This window comes from Lissotriton helveticus, chromosome 1_1 (genome assembly GCF_964261635.1).
Source record: "Lissotriton helveticus chromosome 1_1, aLisHel1.1, whole genome shotgun sequence".
Lineage (NCBI taxonomy): Eukaryota > Metazoa > Chordata > Amphibia > Caudata > Salamandridae > Lissotriton > Lissotriton helveticus.
The window spans coordinates 33,600,300-33,620,397 of NC_136057.1; the positions used below are offsets into that span (position 1 = coordinate 33,600,300).

The 20,098-nt window shown below is 45.8% G+C and overlaps 1 protein-coding gene across 3 annotated transcripts in view; it reads right to left on the reverse strand.

Annotated features, from left to right (window-relative positions):
• Nucleotides 1–20,098, reverse strand: part of ZNF692 (zinc finger protein 692) — a 127,019-nt gene that overhangs the window by 15,009 nt on the left and 91,912 nt on the right. For all 3 annotated transcript variants that reach the window (XR_013607661.1, XM_078677623.1, XM_078677684.1), the window contains one exon: nt 643–742. Coding sequence is in view for 2 of the 3 variants with exons in the window: in XM_078677623.1 (XP_078533749.1) it covers nt 643–742 (100 nt within the window). In the remaining variant the exon portion in view is untranslated. The remainder of the gene's footprint in view (nt 1–642; nt 743–20,098) is intronic.

Genomic DNA, 20,098 nt, shown 5'->3' on the forward strand with positions numbered 1-20,098 from the left:
CTTGGTCAAATGGCAATACATGCACCGGGGACCTACTCCCCGGCTCCTGAATATTGGCAGTAGAAGGTCCTCGTATTGACATTTCGGGAATAACCTGAGGCACCAACCTTTTTCTCAAGTAGTCCTAGATTATAGTAGCCGATCATCTACAAGACACTGAATGAAACATGGGGAGGGAGGGAAGCAATGAACCCGATATATCTCCAACTATCAGACACACCAGCCTCTGTCGCTATTTGAATCCTTCAGGGTCTTAGATTCCAAACAGAGACCGAAACCTTCCATCCTTTTAAGACCCATCGGCTGGGCTTATATCGCCACTGAGCGATCTAGGTGCCGATTTTACTGCACAATTCCACATAATACTTGGTTTTGTGTCTTTAATAGAAACTAGAATTTCTCAGACATTAGTAAAGAAAGTTATTTTCTTTCCCAGCACATCCTTGTTTCTGAAGCAATTTCTGCAATCTCCAGTTTTCAATAGGCCGGATATCAACCAAAGCCGAGGACTGTGATCACAAAATCAACATGAATCCAGGCCCACAAATGCTCTCAAAAATAACTAAAGTTTTTTTAACGTATTAGGAGCTACAAATATTATTCTCAAAGCACTTGAAAAGCCTCGTCTCCCTTCATACTTACTGAAGTGGCTTTTCTCCTGTGTGAATCCGTCGGTGTATGACTAAGTTACTGCTGGTGCGGAAGCCCCGGGCGCAAAACTCACAGATGAAATCACGCTTATCTGTAGAATAGTTTTAAAGAGGAAAAAAAATAAAATATGATTCAAAATTGGTTATATGAAAGAGGCAAATAATGAAGTGAAAAGCTCAAAATGCAGACAACAAACAAACCTGCAGGCAGGAGAGTAAAGGCAGCCGTGACTAGCACTGTATGCAGTGCTGCAGCCACTGCGAGGAATATGATGCTATTCACCCTTTCATGTCATAACTGTTTTATAAGACTTCTCCGCTAAAATTACTATCAAAAACATACTTTGCAATGACATTTTCCCCATAATATCTGAGACTAAATTCAACACTGCAGGTCCCCATGGCGAGACTACAAAAGACTATTGTGAAGGGACGTTGGGCCATGGCCCACTGCCAGGACGGAAGGCATAAAGGGTGAAGCACAAAATGTATCATCTGATAATCAACTGATTGTTTTGATTGCGCAAACCATCTGGATGCTACTGTACCCTGCTTCATCCCTGCTAACTTATGTTTTGTTGTTTTATGATTCATTTTGGAAAGCAATAAAAATTATTTTATTTTAAAAACTGCTTTTTTCAGCACAAAAATGACATTTTGCCTAAAAATATTAACCCTGGACGGTGAACTCCATTTGCGGAGTTTTCCGCACTCCATGTTTCGCGGAGCTCACGGAGTTCCGAAAAACTCAGCTTCGCGCAGTGGAGCAGAGTTTTTTTCCTCTCTCGCGTTCACCAACGTCAAGTTGGCAAGCACGAGCGAGAAAAATCCACCCCCTGGCGAGATTTTTCCTCGTTCACGATAGTCAACATCAAGTTGCCGAGTGCAGAAAATAAACCTCCCGAAGAGATTTCTCAACACTTTGGGGGGTGGGGGGATGTCAGGTTTCTCATTGCGAGTGGTCACGTATGCTCGCAACCGCTCGCGTTGAGAAACTGCCCGTTTGCGTTGAGAAAGCTGCCGCTCGAGTAAAAATGTTCTCGAGTGGCAGAAAAGGAAAGAAGGGATCGCTTTTGCTGTGCAACGTGCCGTTTGCAATGATTGCACAGTGCGGAAAAAAATCCGGACTGTGCAATCACAGCAAACTGCATTTTTCTATGGAACTTTGCCGCTTGCGGAGCTCCGCGTAGTGCGAATGAGTCTTTTTTGCCACTTCGAGGAGTTCTACGTAGTGCAACTCCGCAAACTCCGAACAGGGTTAAAAAAAAATTATAATTTGACAATAGTATGTAAAATAAGATTTATTAACCACCAATATATAACATTTTGTAAATATTTTAAGACAGTTTTGTGAAAATGTGATAATTAAAAGGCATTAGTAAAATTATAAAATAAATTCACACCAATAAAATAAAAAATAACTTTAAAATTGTATTCATGTATAGAATCTGCGTTTAACATGACATATGGAGAGTTGAGGGCATGGGTGTATGGGAATGTCCCCCACTGGTAAGGTTATTAACTACGTACCCTATGTAAGATAACCACACAAAGGTAGACACAGATAGGCTACAAGACTACCATTGAGGTCTATAGTGAACATCTGTGGTCCCAGGGATAGGTCACAGTGTTTATAAAGGTTGTGGCTTGGAACCTCAGGCTGTAGGTGGCACCCCTAGACTCGGTGAACGAATCATTCGGCATCTCTTGATTCGCCTTGGCCAATGACAGCCAGCTAATATTCAGGCTAGACGGGTAATCAATTAAGGTGACTTACAACTTTAGCAACTGCCTTTTCAAAGAAGTGGCCAGATGGATAGATGGTAACTCCCTATCTCTGAATAGGAAGAAGAAGAAAGGTTATTGTTTTAAGAACGGACACATCGTGGACCACAGAGTAGTGGCCAGGAATCTAGGAACGTTGCTACCACCATCACCCCATGCAAGGTATGTAGGGGTAGTGATAGATGAATAATTGAGTTTCTCTGAACATGCCAAGATCATTTGCACTACTGGCTTCTGTTTTGAACATATAATTAGGGAAATGCTGCCTTTCATTTACCCTTCCACAAAGAAGGACATAGTTGAAGCTCTCTCTACATCCAGAAATGAATATTGCCACTCCTTCTTGTTTGTTGCACCCAAGCATCTCATCCAACGCCTTCAGCTTCTTCAAAATGCAGCTGCTATGGTGATGCTGGGCCTAAGGAGAGAATCACCCATCTCACAGCATTCAAGAAATCCAAACTGACTTCCAATACACTGGAGATGTTTTTAAGGCTTTATGCTTGTGCCACACAACGGTCTATAACATGTCAGTTCACCTATAGGACTTCCTTTTTTCGTGGTATGCACCGCCCCGAAAATCAAGATCCAAACACCTGTTTCTGGTTAACACCCCTGAATATAGGAAAGCCAATCAATCAATCAATCAATCAGTCATTTGTTAAGCGCACTACATACCTGTGAGGGTCTCAAGGAGCGGGGGGGGGGAGGCGGGGCTGCTACTGATCGAACAGCCAGGGCTTCAGTCTCGTCCTGAAGGTCAGCAGGTCTTGGGTCTGTCGTAGGCTCAGTGGGAGGGTGTTCCAGGTCTTGGCGGCGAGGTGGGAAAAGGATCTCCCGCCGGTGGTGGTTCTTCGGATGCGCGGGAAGGTGGCGAGTGAGAGGTCGGAGGAGCGCAGTGGGGGGTGAAGAAGGAGAGCCCTCTGTTGAGGTAGGCTGGGCCGGTCTTGTGGAGTGCCTTGTGTGCGTGGATGAGGAGCTTGAAGGATATCCTGTTGTTGAGGGGGAGCCAGTGCAGGTCCCTCAGGTGGGGGAGATGTGGCTGTGGCGTGGTACATCGAGGATCAGTCGTGCCGAGCCGTTTTGGATGCGTTGTAGTTGATTGATGAGCTTGATTGGGGCTCCCGCGTAGAGAGCGTTTCCGTAGTTGAGTCTGCTGCTGACGAGGGCCTGGGTGACTGTCTTTCTTATATCTGTCGGGATCGATCTGTAGATCTTGCGGAGCATGCAGAGGGTGTTGAAGCAGGAGGAGGAGACGGCGCTGACTTGCTTGGTCATTGAGATCGTTGAGTCGAGGATGATTCCCAGGTTGCGTGCGTGGTCGGTGGGGGTCGGGGCTGCCCCCAGTGCTGTTGGCCACCAGGAGTCGTCCCAGGCTGATGGGTTGGATCCGAGGAGGACCTCCGACTTGTCCGAGTTCAGCTTCAGACGGCGGATCTTCATCCCTTCGGCGACGGCCTTCATTCCTTTGTGGAGGTTGGCTTTGGCAGTGATGGGGTCCTTGGTGAGGGAGAGGATCAGGTGAGTGTCGTCGGCGTAGGAGATTATGTTGAGGTCGTGCAGTCGGGCGACGTGTGCGAGCGGGGCCATGTAAATTTTGAACAGTGTCGGGCTGAGGGAGGATCCCTGGGGTATGCCGCAGATGATCTCGGAGGCTTCGGAACGGGGGGAGGCAGACGCTCTGGGTTCTGCTGGAGAGGAAGGTGGTGGTCCATTCCAGAGCTTTGTCTCGGATCCCTGTGGCGTGGAGGCGTGCGCGTAGTGTGCGGTGGCAGACGGTGTCGAGGTTGGCGGAGAGGTCTAGGAGGATGAGTGCTGCGGTCTCCCCATTGTAGCAGGATCCTGATGTTGTCGGTGGCGGCGATGAGGGCGGTCTCAGTGCAGTGGTTGCTGCGGAACCCAAACTGGGAGGGGTCCAGGATTCTGTTCTCTTCGAGGTGTCGGGTTAGCTGTCTGTTGACGATTTTCTCGATGACCTTGGCTGGAAAGGGGAGCAGAAAGACGGGCCGGAAGTTCTTGAGGTCTCTTGGGTCAGCCTTGGGTTTTTTGAGTAGCCAGGCCAGGTGGGCAACCTTTCTAGCTTCCAAGAAGATGTGGAACTCTCACTCGCTAGCCATTCACGCTAAACCAAGTCTAGCCACTTTAGGAGACAGCTTAAAGCATTCTTTTTTGCCTTTCATGGTTAGTAGCTGAGGCTCCATGAGAACTCCAATTGCCATCTGCGCAGTCCGTGCACATTCTTACTACTATTCCCTCTATCTATAGTCGTGTAGGTCGCAGTATTGGGATTACTGTCTTGTCTTTTGTTTCCCCTTTATCGGTGAGACACTTCTTTGGAAGTAATTGTTTGAGTTTCATATGTGGCTTCAATCAATCTATCAAAAGATGGCCTCTGTGAACCCCAGAGGGGATCTTAGACATTCATTATACAACTGAAAAGTGCAGTCCATATTTCTTATATAGAACACAAATGTGGAGTGTTTTTCCAGGCTAAAATGCATGTCTCTCAACAGGGTAATATGGTATTTGACGGAAAATAAAAACATTGTTGATTAATAAAAATACAGTGAAAGGGCAGTGCCATCTGTCATATTGCAGTTATGTAAATGCAGAAGAAGAATAGGATTTTATTCAATGTGTTTAACATTGGCATCAATTGCCCGCTAATTTTTAACAGCGATAGAAAAATCAAAACATGAAGATACAGCGCCACTGGATTTAAAAAGAAAGCAGTGAGACATGATTTACAGATGAGCTGTATAAATGTCTAGGTTTCCATTTCATTTTTTTTAAAATAGATTTTCAGAGGGTCATAACGAATAGTTTTCTTACCTGTCGGTGTAGTTTTGCAGCTTGAAGATCTTTCTGGATTCACTATGCTGTGCATTATTCCGCGGTCTTGTGGTTGGGTCCGGATTCGTAGTCTTTTCTTTGTTTTTTTGTTGTTTTTTTTTTTTGTAGCCCAGGTGGGCGTCGGCGTCACACCCCTTTGGGTGTATTTCCGGTGACGTCGGCATGCTTCCTGCGGAAGCTCCCACTCTTGGGCGCCATCTTCGGGTTCTTTTTTTCCGTGTTTCTTTCGTTTCCGAAGTAATGGCAATGTTCTATTCAGGTGATATTTACCGCTTTGTACCTTCAAAGTCTTTTCCAATTTTTCTATTTCCACCTCTTCTCTCTCCAGCCTCATCTTTCTGGCGGAGGTGGGTGGGTTCGCTAGTGAATCCAGAAAGATCTTCAAGATGCAAAACTACACCGACAGGTAAGAAAACTATTCGTTTTGCAGCGTGAATCTTTCTGGATTCACTATGCTGTGCATAGATTTTGTAGCGGTTTCTCATCTCTGTGGCGGTTGGGTGGAAGATGAGCGTTGGGTATTGAATATGTGCTGTAGCACCTTCTGTCCAACTTGAGCTTCCTTGTTCCTCTGTATGTCCACACAGTAGTGCTTCGTGAACGTGTGCACCGAAGCCCATGTTGCCGCCAGGCATATGTCTTGTATGGGTGTGTTAGCCAGGAAGGCTATTGTAGCGCCCTTCTTCCTAGTGGAGTGGGCACGTTCCCCTCTGCTAGCTCTTTTCCTGCACGCTTGTGGCAGAGTTGAATTGTCTGTGCGATCCATCGTGCAATGGTCTTTTTGGTTACTGCTTTTCCCATGTAACTGTTGGCAAATGACACAAAGAACTGTTTTGTTTTCCTGTGTCCCTTCGTCCTCTCAATGTAGTGCATGACTGCCCTTCTGGCGTCCAGGGTGTGCAGGGCTCGTTCTGCGGCAGTTGTTGGTTTTTTGGAAAAAACTCGGTATCTGTATAGACTGGTTCATGTGAAATTTAGATACCACCTTCGGCATGAAGTGTGGGTCAGTCCTCATCACAACCCTATCATTGTGTATTTGTATGTAGGGTTCTTGTAGCGTCAGAGCCTGAAGCTCGCTTACTCTGCGTAAGGACGTTATTGCAACCAGGAAAGCTGTTTTCATAGTTAGCATCTTTAGGGACGCCTTGTGGAGCGGTTCAAAGGGCTCCTTCATGAGTTCCGTTAGGACTATGTTCAAGTTCCATGCAGGTGGGGCACCCGCTTGGGTGGTGCGATCCTTTTCGCACCTTCTAGGAATCTCTTCACCACCTGTGATGTGAAGAAACTCCTGCAAGTTTCTCCCCTTGTGTAGGCGACTATCGCTGCCAAGTGAACTCTCAAAGAGGATGAGCTAAGGTTCTTCTCTAGCAAGTGCGTCAGGTACTTTAGCACTGTGGAGTCCTTCTTCATTTTATTGTGAAGTCTTTCTTGTCTGCACCATATTGTGAACCTTTTCCATTTCGCAACATAGCACTTCCGAGTGCTAGGCCTTCTTGCCTCCCGCAGGACCCTCAGGGTACTTTCTGGCAAACTTAAATGTGCGAACTCTATGTCCTCAGGAGCCACGCTACTAGGCTCATGCTCTCTGGCTCTGGGTGTAGCACCTCTCCGTTCTGCATGGAGAGTAGGTCTTTCCTCCTGCTGAATCTGTGGGGTGCACACTGTGTCATCTCCATGATCTGCGAGTACCATGTCTGCCTCGCCCACTGTGGTGCGACCAGTATCAGTGTCATGTTGCTCGCTCTGCACTTGCTCAGTACTCTGTGCATCAGTGGTATCGGGGGAAAGGCGTAGGCAAATGTCCTTGACCAATCTATCCATAGGGCATTCCCTAGTGACCCTTCCTCGGGCTGCCTGGATGCGAAGTTTTGGCATTTTGCATTCTGGCGTGTGGCAAACAGGTCCACCGATGGAGTTCCCCATCTGCCGAATAGGCGCCTTGTCTCCTGAGCATTGAGCTCCCACTCGTGGGATGCCGATGTCTGCCTGCTGAGCCAATCTGCTTGTATGTTGTCCTTCCCTGGCAGGTGTATGGCTAGCAGGTCTATCTTGAGGGATGGCCCATCTCCATATCTCCTGCGCCAGCGTTGAAAGCGGGGCTGACTGTGTGCCCCCCTGCTTGTTGATGTAGAACATCGCAGTGGTATTGTCTGTTTGTATCAACACCTTGTGTTTGTACAGTCTTGTTTGAAAGGCTTTCAGTGCAAGGAAGATTGTCTTCAATTCTAGGTAATTGATGTGCTTTGTCGCATCTGTTGGCGTCCACAGTCCCCTCACCTTGAGCTCCTCCATGTGAGCGCCCCATCCCTTCAGGGATGCGTCTGTGGTGATGGTCACTGTTGGCGTTGGGGGCGTTAGAGGCTTTCCCCTTGCTATGTTCTCTATGGTCCACCATGTCATCTCCTTCTGCACTGCGTGCGTTACAACCACTAGATCCTCCCAACAGTATTTTATATTGGCATGCCTGTAGAAACATTTGGTATGGACTCTGGTTCTGTAGGAAAGACAGAACTGGCAAATAAACCACCTGATGGGCACAATACATATTTAATCATTAAGAGCACTTTTAATGATAAATGCGCGTTTGGAAGTTGGTTTCTCAAATGAGCTAGTATGGTGGCGTTTTAGTGACAACAATCTTTTGTGAAGAACGAGTTGGAACCACCCATATACCTCAGTTTTACGAGCTGCGGAAGAAAGGTGGCATTGACTTGAAGTTTGCATTATTCTGAACCCTGATTAGGACTTAGTGAAGGTAGGTCAGTGAAATTTAGAGACGACTAGCATGTTGATAAATCAGACAGGAGGCTGGCTGCTGCCTTGGAAATGCCAGTCTAGCTGGAGGGAGTCAGTCACGTGTTTGGCATGTAACATGTTCTTTCTCAGCACTGCATGCTTTGCAGTTGCATAAATGGCCCTTGTTCATATTTTCCCATAGACCTCTTCGCTTTTTGTCATACTTTGCCCTCTCATATATTTTGCTTGTGGCTGCTGTGTGAACCTTGCTCGAGTTTGCATACATGCTTTGTGGTGCACAGACATATGAGCAGTATGTTATTACTTTGGCAGAGACTGGAGTCATTTTTAAGAGTCTGGAGAGCGATATGGAGTTACCAAATATTTCACTCCAAAAATATTTGTGATCAGAAATTGATAACGCTAACGAGTCGTTTTATTCGAGTTGCACATTCTTAGAGTGAATGCTACTGTTGTGTTGTTGACGGCTTGTAAACCTGGTTCTTTCCACAAACCTGGCACAGTGAAAGAAGTGTGCTCATTTGCCTAGGATTTGCCATGGACAGGGATTGCTAGCCCACATCGACTTAGTCAAAGGCCCATTTCCTTTGAATAAACTAGGAACAGATGCCTTGCGCATCGGAACTTCAAGACAAGGCACTAGTTTTTATAGAGAGGTGATCTCGAAGCATAAACCTGGGATAGTTGGAGTCCAGTTCAAAGAGTTTTGCTATCAAATGTATCTAACAACTTCCACCAAGGACACATTTTTGCTCCTCAGTACTGTGCTGGGAAATGGTACAATTGTTGAGACTGGAGAATGAACCGTGGCTTATTAAACTAGAGACCACTCTTTCCCACCTGAAAGGAAAACAAACCTAAAAATATGGGGATTTCTCCTCTTTTGGGGGCAACTACCCTCTCAGAAAAAGTCCAAGAACCCAAGCTTCCTGACACTGGTGCTTAGAGTGCCGCTTGTTGCTGTTGGTAACAAATACTTTGTGTTACCAATTAGGGAGGATCATACCACTTTTCTCCGGTAAGACCGGAGGACTCATTATAGGCTGCAGTGGCTGTGAGGTCCAGGAGCACTTCTGTAGATGTCTGTATTCTGGCATTTCCAGAGGGTTGCTCTTTCTCTGTTAAGCGCCACAAATTGCCCTGAGTTTGTGGGCACACATAGCCACACCTTACAAGCCTAATCTTTGCGCTGGCTTCTTGAAAGCAACAAGAGTATTGCTGTGGTTAGCCTTGTGGTGTGGAAAATGTGCTTGGTATAGGACCCACCCTGCCCTTGTGACGGAATCGTGACTGCGAAGCGTGTTGGACTTAGCATCTTAATGTAGGCCTGACTTTACAGCTCAGAGGTCCGCATTAACTATTGTTACCAATTCTCTAAATTATACATAGAGTGGGCTTTTGCTCTGCCATGAGTATTTTGGTCTCACTAGGCGCTATTGGATGTTTGGTGTATCGTTCCATCTCCTATGGCTTAATTCCATTGTGATGCACGAGAGACTCTCACAGATGCAATGTATATTTAAAGCAATCTTTTTTTTCACTACCATTGCAAGAGGTTCTTTTTTCCGTTTTAAGCAGGATTAAACGTACAAGCCAGTCACGCTGCCTTTACCAATACTAGTACATATTTAGGTTTCTCCAAGTGCATCTTAAAAACTGCTGTTACTAAAAGTAGGATGAAGACATGCGTCCTGTTCTTGATTTAGGCTGGCAGGTCAAATGCTCAGAAACCCTCTACTGCTATGGAGCACTGGGGTAGTGACCTATGTACATTCTAAAGCAAATTAATATAGGTGGTATTGGGCATGGATAACAAAAAGCCACACACACAGAGCTATTGGTGCATGGGCATCATTAGAGCAAAAGCTCTAATATTAACAAATGTAAGATTATTGCATTACAAATGCTTGTTGGAAAGAAGGGGCTAAGAAAACTGTATAATCCTTGCACGTGAAGAGACATACCTGAACCTAAAGATTCAGGAGCCGAAACGACATGAATGTGTAAAATTAAATCAGTTAGACAGCGTAAAGTAAAGGTATGAGATGAATAATAAATAGAATACAAAGTAAGTATGCGTTGTACAAGCAAAGCATGAACTTGCAGGCATTGGATGATGGGAACACGAATGTGTGAACCTTATTTGAACCTTTGAATTTCTTGTTTCCCATTAAAATGCAACATTAAAAAATAGCCTTTCTATTATAGTAATTTAGTCCGAAAGTAACAACGTGGAGTTTTGCATGTATTCGTGATCGTCAAATCGTTGAGGGCGGCGCTGTTTGTAACCCTTGTAAAGTTGCATCTTGACTGTAATAAATGATAATAAAAGGCACTTCAATGACTATCAGATATTTGTTTCAGCTTCAAACACAGAGATAAAGCAATATATGTTGTGACAGTAAAATTGTGCTAAGGGCTTCAGCTCAGAGGCTGAAGGAGGGATTTGCGGAGTTAGAAATGCTTAGGAGTTGCGCCATTAAGGCCAGAGCTGCCGACCTTGCAACTATGGAACCAGGTTCGGGTCCTAGCATCACTCAACCCATGATTCTGGGCAATCCCTTAATATGCAATAGGGTACAACGAAAAGCAGATCTCTCGCATGAAAATGAAAGTAGAAGGAGCATGTTTTTTCATCTCAGAATTCTACTTTTTACATCACCCAGAGTAAAGTCATTGGGGCTGTAGCACTGATTTAGAATTTGTATTCACAACGGAATGCAGGAAGGAAGAGATGCAAAATAGTTCAAGTTCAAGTTCAGGAATTTATAAAGCGCACTACTCACCCAGAGGGTCTCAAGGCGCTAGGGGGAGGGGTTTATTGTTTATCGAAAAGCCAAGTTTTCAATTCTTTCCTGAAGGAGATGTGATTCTGAGTAAGGCGGAGGTGGGTGGGGAGTGAGTTCCAGGTCTTGGCAGCCAGGAAGGAGAAGGATCTGCCGCCCATGGTGGTTTTTCGGATGCGCGGGACTGCGGCGAGGGCTTGACTGGATGATCTTAGTTGGCGGGTGGGATAGTAGAAGGACAGTCGGGAGTTGAGGCATTCTGGTCCTAGATTATAAAGGGCCTTGTGTGCGTGGGTGAGAAGGCGGAAAGTAATTCTTTTGTTGACGGGAAGCCAATGGAGGTTTTTTAAGTGTCCGGTGATGTGCTCTTGGCGCGGGATGTCTAATATGAGTCTCGCTGATGCGTTTTGGATGCGCTGGAGCTTTTTCTGCAATTTTGTTGTAATTCCGGCGTAGAGAGTGTTGCCATAGTCCAGTCGACTCGTGACCAGTGCGTGGGTGACAGTCTTTCTTGTTTCGAGGGGGATCCAGCGGAAGATTTTTTTGAGAATGCGAAGGACGTTGAAGCAGGAGGATGATACTGCGTTGACTTGTCTGGACATTGAGAGAGAGGAGTCTAGAATGAAGCCAAGGTTACGTGCATGGTCAGTAGGAGTGGGCGCTGATCCCAAAGCGGAAGGCCACCAAGAGTCGTCCCACGCTGAGGGGGAGGATCCGAGGATGAGCACCTCAGTTTTGTCTGAGTTGAGTTTTAGGCGGCTCTGTTTCATCCATTCGGCTACTTCTTTCATGCCTTCGTGAAGGTTGTCCTTGGCAGTGTTGGGGTCTTTGGTGAGGGAAAGTATCAGCTGGGTGTCGTCGGCGTAGGAGATGATGTTGAGGTTGTGTCGACGTGCGATGGGGGCGAGGGGACTCATGTAGACGTTGAAGAGGGTGGGACTGAGTGAGGAGCCTTGAGGTACGCCGCAGATGACTTCGGTGGGCTCTGAGTAGAAAGGGGGAAGTCGGACTTTCTGTGTTCTCCCTGCTAGGAACGAGATGATCCAGTCCAGGGCTTTTCCTTGTATGCCGATGTTGTTGAGGCGTTGTATGAGGGTGCTGTGACATACAGTGTCGAAGGCGGCGGAGAGGTCGAGAAGAATGAGGGCTACTGTTTCACCGTTGTCCAGGAGTGCCCGGATGTCGTCGGTCGCCGCAATGAGGGTGGTCTCGGTGCTGTGTTTGGTTCGAAAGCCGTTCTGTGAGGGATCCAGGGAGTTGTTGGATTCAAGGAAGGCTGCGAGTTGGCTACTAACGGCTTTCTCGATGACTTTGGCCGGGAAAGGGAGGAGGGAGATGGGTCGGTAGTTTTTCAGTTCTGAGGGGTCCGCTGTTGGTTTTTTCAGAAGGGCGCTGAGTTCGGCGTGTTTCCATATTTCTGGAAAGGAGGCTGAGTTGAAGGAGCAGTTGATGACCTCGCGGAGTTGGGGAGCAGTTGATGACCTCGCGGAGTTGGGGAGCGATGATGGAGTTAGCTTTGTTGAAGATGTAGTGGGGGCAGGGGTCAGAAGGTGAGCCAGAGTGGATTGAGTTCATGAGGCGAATGGTGTCTTCAATGGTGATTGGGTTCCAGGAGTTGAGGTAGTTAGTTGGAGGGGTGGGATCAGAAGGGGGTGGGGTGAGTTGGTCATTGGGAGTGTTCTTGAAGCTGTTGTGGATGTCGGCAATTTTGTTGTAGAAGAAGGAGGAGGATAGCGCATTGCAGAGGTCTTGGGAGTTAATGATGTCGTTGGATGCTGCGGGAGGGTTGGTGAATTCTTTGACGATATTGAAGAGTTCCTTGCTGTTGTGAGAGTTGTTGTCGAGGCGGTCCTTAAATGCTGATTTCTTGGCGGATCGAATCAGTTGGTGGTGTTTGCGGGTGGCTGTCTTGAGGGAAGTCATGTTGTCTGAGGTTGGTTCTTTTCTCCAATTCTTCTCCAGGGTGCGGCAAGTCTTCTTGGATTTTTTAAGGTCATCATTGAACCAGGGAGCCTTTTTGCTGAATGATTTCAACTGGTGTTTTTTCAGGGGTGCTAGTTCGTCTGCACTGTGGGTAATCCATTGCCTGAGGTTTGTGGCTGCTTGGTCTGGGTCCGTTGTTAGGGTGGGAGTGTTTTGGCTGAGGGATGCGAGGAGTTGGTCGGTGGTGATTTTGTTCCAATTTCTTCGTGGAATGGGTTGTGGATGGTTGTGGGTCAGGGTTGTTTTGTAGCTGAAGTGAACACAGCTGTGATCCGTCCAGTGGAGAGCTGTAGTGTGATCGAAGGAGATGTGCTTGCTGGAGGTGAAGATAGGGTCGAGCGTGTGTCCGGCTATGTGGGTGGGGGTGTCAACAAGTTGTTTGAGTCCGAGATTGGACATGTTGTCCAGGAGGGTGGTGGTGTTGTTGTCGAGAATGTTGTCGAGGTGGTAGTTGAGGTCTCCTAGAAGAATGTAGTTCTCGGAGGCGAGGACGAAGTCAGATGTCGTCGCTGAATTGAGATCTGGTGCCTGGGGGCCTGTAGATGAGGGTTCCTCTGAGGGTGGTCCTGGGGTCGGTGTGGATCTGAAAGTGGAGGTGTTCGGCGGTTGCGAGATTGTCGTCGGAGCTGGTTGTAATTTTGATGGTGTTTCTATGGACGATGGCGATGCCTCCTCCAGTTTTTTTAATGGTGCGGTCTTTTCGAATGATCTTGTAAGTGTCCGGTATGGCTATGGCGATGTCGGGGGCAGAAGATGCCTTCATCCAAGTTTCAGTGAGGAAGGCGACATCAGGTGACACCGTGTCGATTAGGTCCCAGAGTTCGGTTGCGTGTCTGTGGACCGAGCGGGTGTTAAGTAGGATGGTTCGGAGCTGTGTGTGGAGGAGGAGTGTTTGGTGAGGGTCCTGACGCAGTTGAACTTACAGGAGAGGCAGGAGAATGGGCCGTGGGTACGTCCTGGGGTGGCTTCACAGCAAAGTGGAGTGCGTCCGGCGTTGAGGGCGAGGAGAGTAGCGGCATCATAAGTTACTCTAGGGGGTTGGGGGCGGCATAGAGCAGGGGGACGGGCGCTGGGCGCGGGCTTGGCGCGGACAGGCGTCGACGGGCTTACCTTTGGCGCACCTTCGGCGTGGCCGTAGCGCGTGGACGCTGCGCGTGGAACCATCTGACTAACATAGGTGGTGGAGGGGGCGGAGCGTGGGAGGGTCAGCTGGGAGGCGGGGACGTGGAGGCGGGCCAGGGGAAAAGCACAACAACAAGATGGTGGGGTAGCTAGAAAGTGAAAACGGGAGGGCGCAATGCAAAGCCTGATAATGTTGAAAGCACAGAACTACCAGCGTGCTCACTCAGTGAATCCCGGTGAGAGCGCTTACAAGTTTAAACAAGCTGCAGTCCAGATCGCTTCTAAAATATGCAGTACAGTGATATTAAAGCGCTGCCTAAGATTAATGCACAGAGCGCTATGATTATGCCGGTACAGTGACATTAAAGCGTTGCCTAAGATTAATGCACAGAGCGCTATGATTATGCCGGTACAGTGATATTAAAGCGTTGCCTAAGATTAATGTACAGAGCGCTATGATTATGCCGGAGCAACGATACCAAACTCTGCAGGCGAGTCACAAGGCAAACGAGAGCAATACTATTTAAACAAGCATCACAGGAGTGGGTAGGATGGGGCGCAGCGACTCGAGAACTGGGGATCCTGGTGCAAGTCTTGGCGGCACAATCGCCTGTGGCAAAATTACTTTAATCTCTCCTACTGATGAGTTACCCTATATAAATCTGATGCAAGATAAAAAAGCAGAAAGAGGAAGCATTTTATGGAAAAAATAGTTCCACCAAAGCGGATTCGTTTACAGTATTTCTGCTCAGGGAAACTGATAAGAGAAGCAGACGAGGAACACGCATTGGTAAATGCAGGAAAATATGATACATCCAATAGAAATGGAGGAAAAGTAAGTGGCAAGCACAGGAACCAATGAAAAGTCAGGAAAGAGAGGAGGTGGGATGTAAGCACCGTTTAAGTTTTTATTAAAAACAATAGGTTTCACAAGCAAAACCTAAAAATTAAAAAGAGCTTGATGAATGGGCCGAACGCATTGCTGTGCCCTCACAGAAGAGTTCAGGGGCCTGGGAAGGGTTAGGGATGTGATGGGCAGCAGCATTTGTAGGCGAGAACAAGAAAACAGAGGAAACACTCGTTCTCTGATGAGTTTTGGAAGGATATGTGACCATCTCAAAAGGATGGTAAAAATGCTATGCTCTAGAGCAGTAGTTTTTAACCTTTTGACTTCTGCGGACCCCCCACTGAATCATTACTGGAATTTGGGGACCCCCACTAAGTCATTATTGGAAGTTTAAGAACCCCCGACCTAAGAAACTTCTATGATTTGAATTTCAGAACAACAAAAATACAAAAACAAGTAACGCTAAACAAATGCTCAAATCTTGAAATATTTAGTTTAATTCACAAGCAAATGTAGAGAAAGTTTCACTTTTTCAATATTGCTTCTTTACTTGTATATTAATTTTAATGTATTAATTTTAATATTATTTAATTTTGTAACTTAGCCACAGACCTAAGTAGGCTTCGAGAACCACCAGTGGTCCTTGGACCACAGGTTAAGAACCACTGTTCAAGAGGAAGGACACTCCAAAGAAGATGGAAGAAAACCATAGAGTGTAAAGTAAGTAATTGATATTGACAAGAAAGCCAATCAATTAATAGGAATGGGGGCTAACCTAAGTAAAAGCTGTTTTTAGGTGAAAACTAAAATTTAAACTTCACCATGATGCTTTTCAATCTTCTGTCATGTTACTTGATCTTACTCACCCCTAAAACCGCATGCGTGCGGCGGCTTTTTTTAAAAAGCCGCGTTACATGACGAGCTCAGCTCGTCAGCGTGCGAGCGGCGCAACTGATGACGAGCTGAGCTCGTCATCAGCGCCGAACTGGTTAATTGAAAAAGGCACAGACAAGTAAATTACATGCAGTAAAATGGACCGGCCGTACATCTAAATGGCAACAAATATATATTCTTCACTCTGCCACTTGAAGTTTTTTGTCAAACCCACAAATAAGGTATTTGCGTTCTATGTTCACGGCATGTTATAGAGAATATAAATATCCATACTGGGTGCATGGTGAACAAACTCAGTTGTCAGTAAAGAAGATTCTGGGCACAAACAACAATGCACTCATGCTTTTCCCTTAGTAATAATAATAATAATTTTTTTTTCAGTTAATTAAAACCAATGCAATACGATACAAAATATGAGTTAAGATAAAACACAATATAAAATCACATATGTTTTAAAACCATCATAGTGTGTACATTGATGTTCTGTTCATTATAAAAATCGTATTAGCCTTGCATTTGACACACAGTATTTAAACAGTAGGCATAATTTGTATTGTAAACAGGTTAAAATCAAGTCATTTCAAGATTCTAGTCCCAGCATTTTTTCCTCATGCTTTTCCCTTAGGAGCCAGCACACATGGTGCAGCTTACTACGCTCTTTTACTACAGTTTCAATGCTATGTCGCCAGGAGGCAGCTTGTTGTGCTACTGCTTTTTCACCCAACTGCCGCTCCTGTGTAGCGCTCTCAGAAGACTATCATTGCGACTGCTTAAGCCTGAATGGGGTGATCCAGGCTCAGAACACCCCTGTGGCAGAAGAAATAAAAATATCGCTGCACCAGACCGTTCTTTTCGTTGCTTTTTATGCTACAATTAAGCATGCATTCCTATAAAACATCTACACTTGACCCCTTAAGTGCGGGCAATGGCCGCACTCCCTTCCCAGTGTGTCTGCCCGCTATTAGCAGACACTAGGGAGGGCTGAAAAGGATCCTTCAGTTCTTGAACCGGAGGATTCCTTTTTTTACCCCTGCCCATCTGCGACGCATAATTTCAGTGATCGTGGTGATAGCACTGTGTGTTTTCACAAAGAGTGCACCCGCGCACAAAGTTGCAGGAGCTACTAAGTGAGTGTTTCTTGAGTTCAAAGGTAGATTTTTGGCTTTAGGATACTAGCCTTTTACTAGCAAAGTCCCAGCAGCTCCACCAACAAAGTTTTGCATAAGCCATGACAAAAGTAGGCTGTGTTATTGGGTATGTGGCAAGGTGAAGGGATACTGTTCGGTTTAAAAAAAAACAACTTTATAGTGTCTTTGGAGAACTTTCAGAATCAGGGAACTGGATAAGTAATTTTGCGTTTAATTACTGTTGCGCACACACACCTACAGTTTAGAACAATATTTCCGCCTTCTACATAGGATAGTGTTTTAGAAGGGAGGTTTTAGCCAGTCAGCAGAGATGGAGTCTCCGTGGATGACTGCTACCTAGACCCTAACTTGAGTGATGGAAGCAGGATCAGAGACTGAGACCGCAGATACTGAGGTTGCATCAGAGGGAGAGGAAGATGGAGCTGAATCTGAAAGTTTCCAGCAATTCTGAGGAACATGATGATGGCATTCATGCTGCCCCTCCACATGTAAACTCTGTGCAGCGGAGCAACCATAGCAGGGTAGACCAACCCACAGAGCTGGCACGAGCGGTGGCAAGCACAGAACAAGTACTCTCTTGGCAGACCTCCATTTATTTCAGCCCCAAAATCCACAGTTCACTGGAGACACTAGATGTAAATTCAATACAGTCATCGTTTACATGTTGATCAGTAGGCTACATTGGTCAGACAACTTGGGCAATTATACGATTGATGTTTTATTGTTCTAGGTCTAGAGATGTATGCTTTTGTCCTCTGTCTTCATGATGAAGGGTTGGTTCATCTCTTTCTAGAATGGATATAGGCAGGTAGAATGAGAATGTGGGAATTTGCAAGAAATATTGAACCTTTAAAGGGGGATCTTAAATGTTCAATAAATAAATTGTTGTGGATCGGTTTTCTCTGAACTTTGTCAATGTGGCAATAAAGACGGCAATTGGTTGATATATTTTGTCTTATTATTTATTTCAGTCCTGATTATGTCCGAATAGGATGAAACGTGTCAGCTGATTTGAATTTGTGATTGTGCTGGTCTAAAATATATGTGGAAATGAACTGTGACCTTTAAAGTAAAAGAAGAAAAGGACTTGTTGAACAAGAACTTGCTGAAAAGAACTGTGATTTTGTTGAATTAAAGAAGTAGGACATTTATTTTGGAATAACAATTTTCTGACTATGGACTGGTTATTGAAAAAAAGTTTCCAAATATTGGCAAAATTTGTTTTCAGAGATTGTTGGGCGTTCCTCTGTAATTGTTTATTTCATTGCAAGGTGGCCCGAGGGCGGTGGACCACCAGGGTTGTAGAGCCTGTTCTCAAGTTGAAAGTTTACAAAGTGTTTAGAATAATTAACTTGTGCACCCTAGTGCTAAGCCCTTACCGCTGAGTGATTCTGAATTGACAGTCAATTTTTCGCCAATTTACTGACTACATCCATCTCTTTTTGGATCTTGGCTTCCTTGAGCAAATAGTGCAGCAAACAAATCTGCGTGCTGAACAATTTATGAGACAACATGGAGGAACTTTAGAGCATCATTCTAGAGCACACCAGTGGACTCCCACTTCACTTGAGGTGTTCATGATTTTTTGGGCCTTACACCCGAAATGAGGTTACTGCACAAAAAAACTTGCAGTCCTACCGATCTACTCACGTGGTTGGGGTAACACCCATCTTCGCACAGTACATGAGCAGAGATCGTTAGTGTTTGCTGCATTTCACTGTAAATTTTGCTGCATTGCCCCGGGACCATCCAGGTTGTGCAAAATTCAGCCTGCAGTGGAACATTTGTCTGCCAGGTTTACAGAGATGTTTCCTACTGGAAAGATTATAGCGATTGACGAGTCCTTGATCCAGTACAAAGGGCGGCTGCTGTTGAGGCCGTACATTCCAAGCAAAAGAGTTGCTATGGCATCAAGTTGTAGATGTTGTATGAGAACTTTACTAGCTATGTGTACATCTTGAGAGTGTATGCAGGGAAGGACCCCACTGTAAACCCTGTTACCCTCCCAAGCTAAAAGTTATTTTTGAAAGATTGTATGGCAGCTTGTACAGCCACTCCTTCACAAAGGTTGAAACATTTATGTGGACAACTTCTATACAGGAGTAGAGTTATTCAGCTAGCTCTACAAAGCTGGCACTGTGACATGCAATACAGTTCGTTGTTGACGCAAAGGATTCCCACGGGAGCTTGTTTGTAAAAAGCTCCAAAAATCCCAGAGCACTGTTTTGCAATCCAACGAATGGCTCGGAGTCAAGTTGGCTATTTTGTCTGTAGCCACCCCCGCTATCACCCACTCTTAGGCACTCTGTCTCTGGACGGTAGTCTATAGCGCCTTGACGCCCTCGGGTAACTGCTGCACTCTATAGATTAAAAGATCTAATCAAATCAAAATCAAGTTCTCTGATAGGAGTGATATGTACATGCACACTCCTATTCATGAAAACACTTTCCTCGTCACGGTTTGGGGTCAGATGTTCGAAGTTCACAAGCCCACCTGTATGCTTGATTACAAGTACATGGGCGGAGTAGATAAGAATGACCAGGCGATTCAGCCATACAATGAGAGCTGTAAAACTCGCACTTGGTATAAGAAGATGTTTACCCACCTGATCCAGGTGGCAACATACAATGCGAATGTTGTTTATGGTCAGACCACCACCTGAAGACTGATGTCTTTACTGGGTCTTCAGTTGACCGTCATTGAAAGTCTTACTGCTTACAGAAGCAACAGCCTCCATTTATGAAGCTCTGGAGGAAATCGAAAAGTTGCAGGATCAACATTTTGCCGGCCGCATTGCTGACACAGCCAAAAAGACCATGTCGTTGTTGTAGTCTCTGCTCTTCAAATCAGGTTGGTTCTGCCCAATATTGATTTCCTTGTAGGTAGGTTTGCTGCCAATTTCAGATGGTGCCTGGCTCCTGTCTACCTGGGCGATATATTGAAAGGGATATTCCCTGCTTTTAATTGTTTGTATGTGTTTCTGTTCTCATCTTTCATTTTGTTTGTCTTGGTTATCAGTAACATTCCTCTCGCATGGGAGCCTGCAGAGGATTTGGGCGTTGTTGGATCCTGGTCGGCTATTCTTTTCCCCCCACTCGTTTGGCATATATGTGTTGGTAAGGGCTGGATTCCTGCCACGCCCTGGGGTATGTCCCCTTGTACGGAGGGCTATTTAGATCACCAGATACTGTGTCCGCGCAGCTCTACAAATCAGGTTGTTTCCGCCCAATATTGATTTAATTGTAGGCATGTTTGCGGCCAATTTCAGGAGG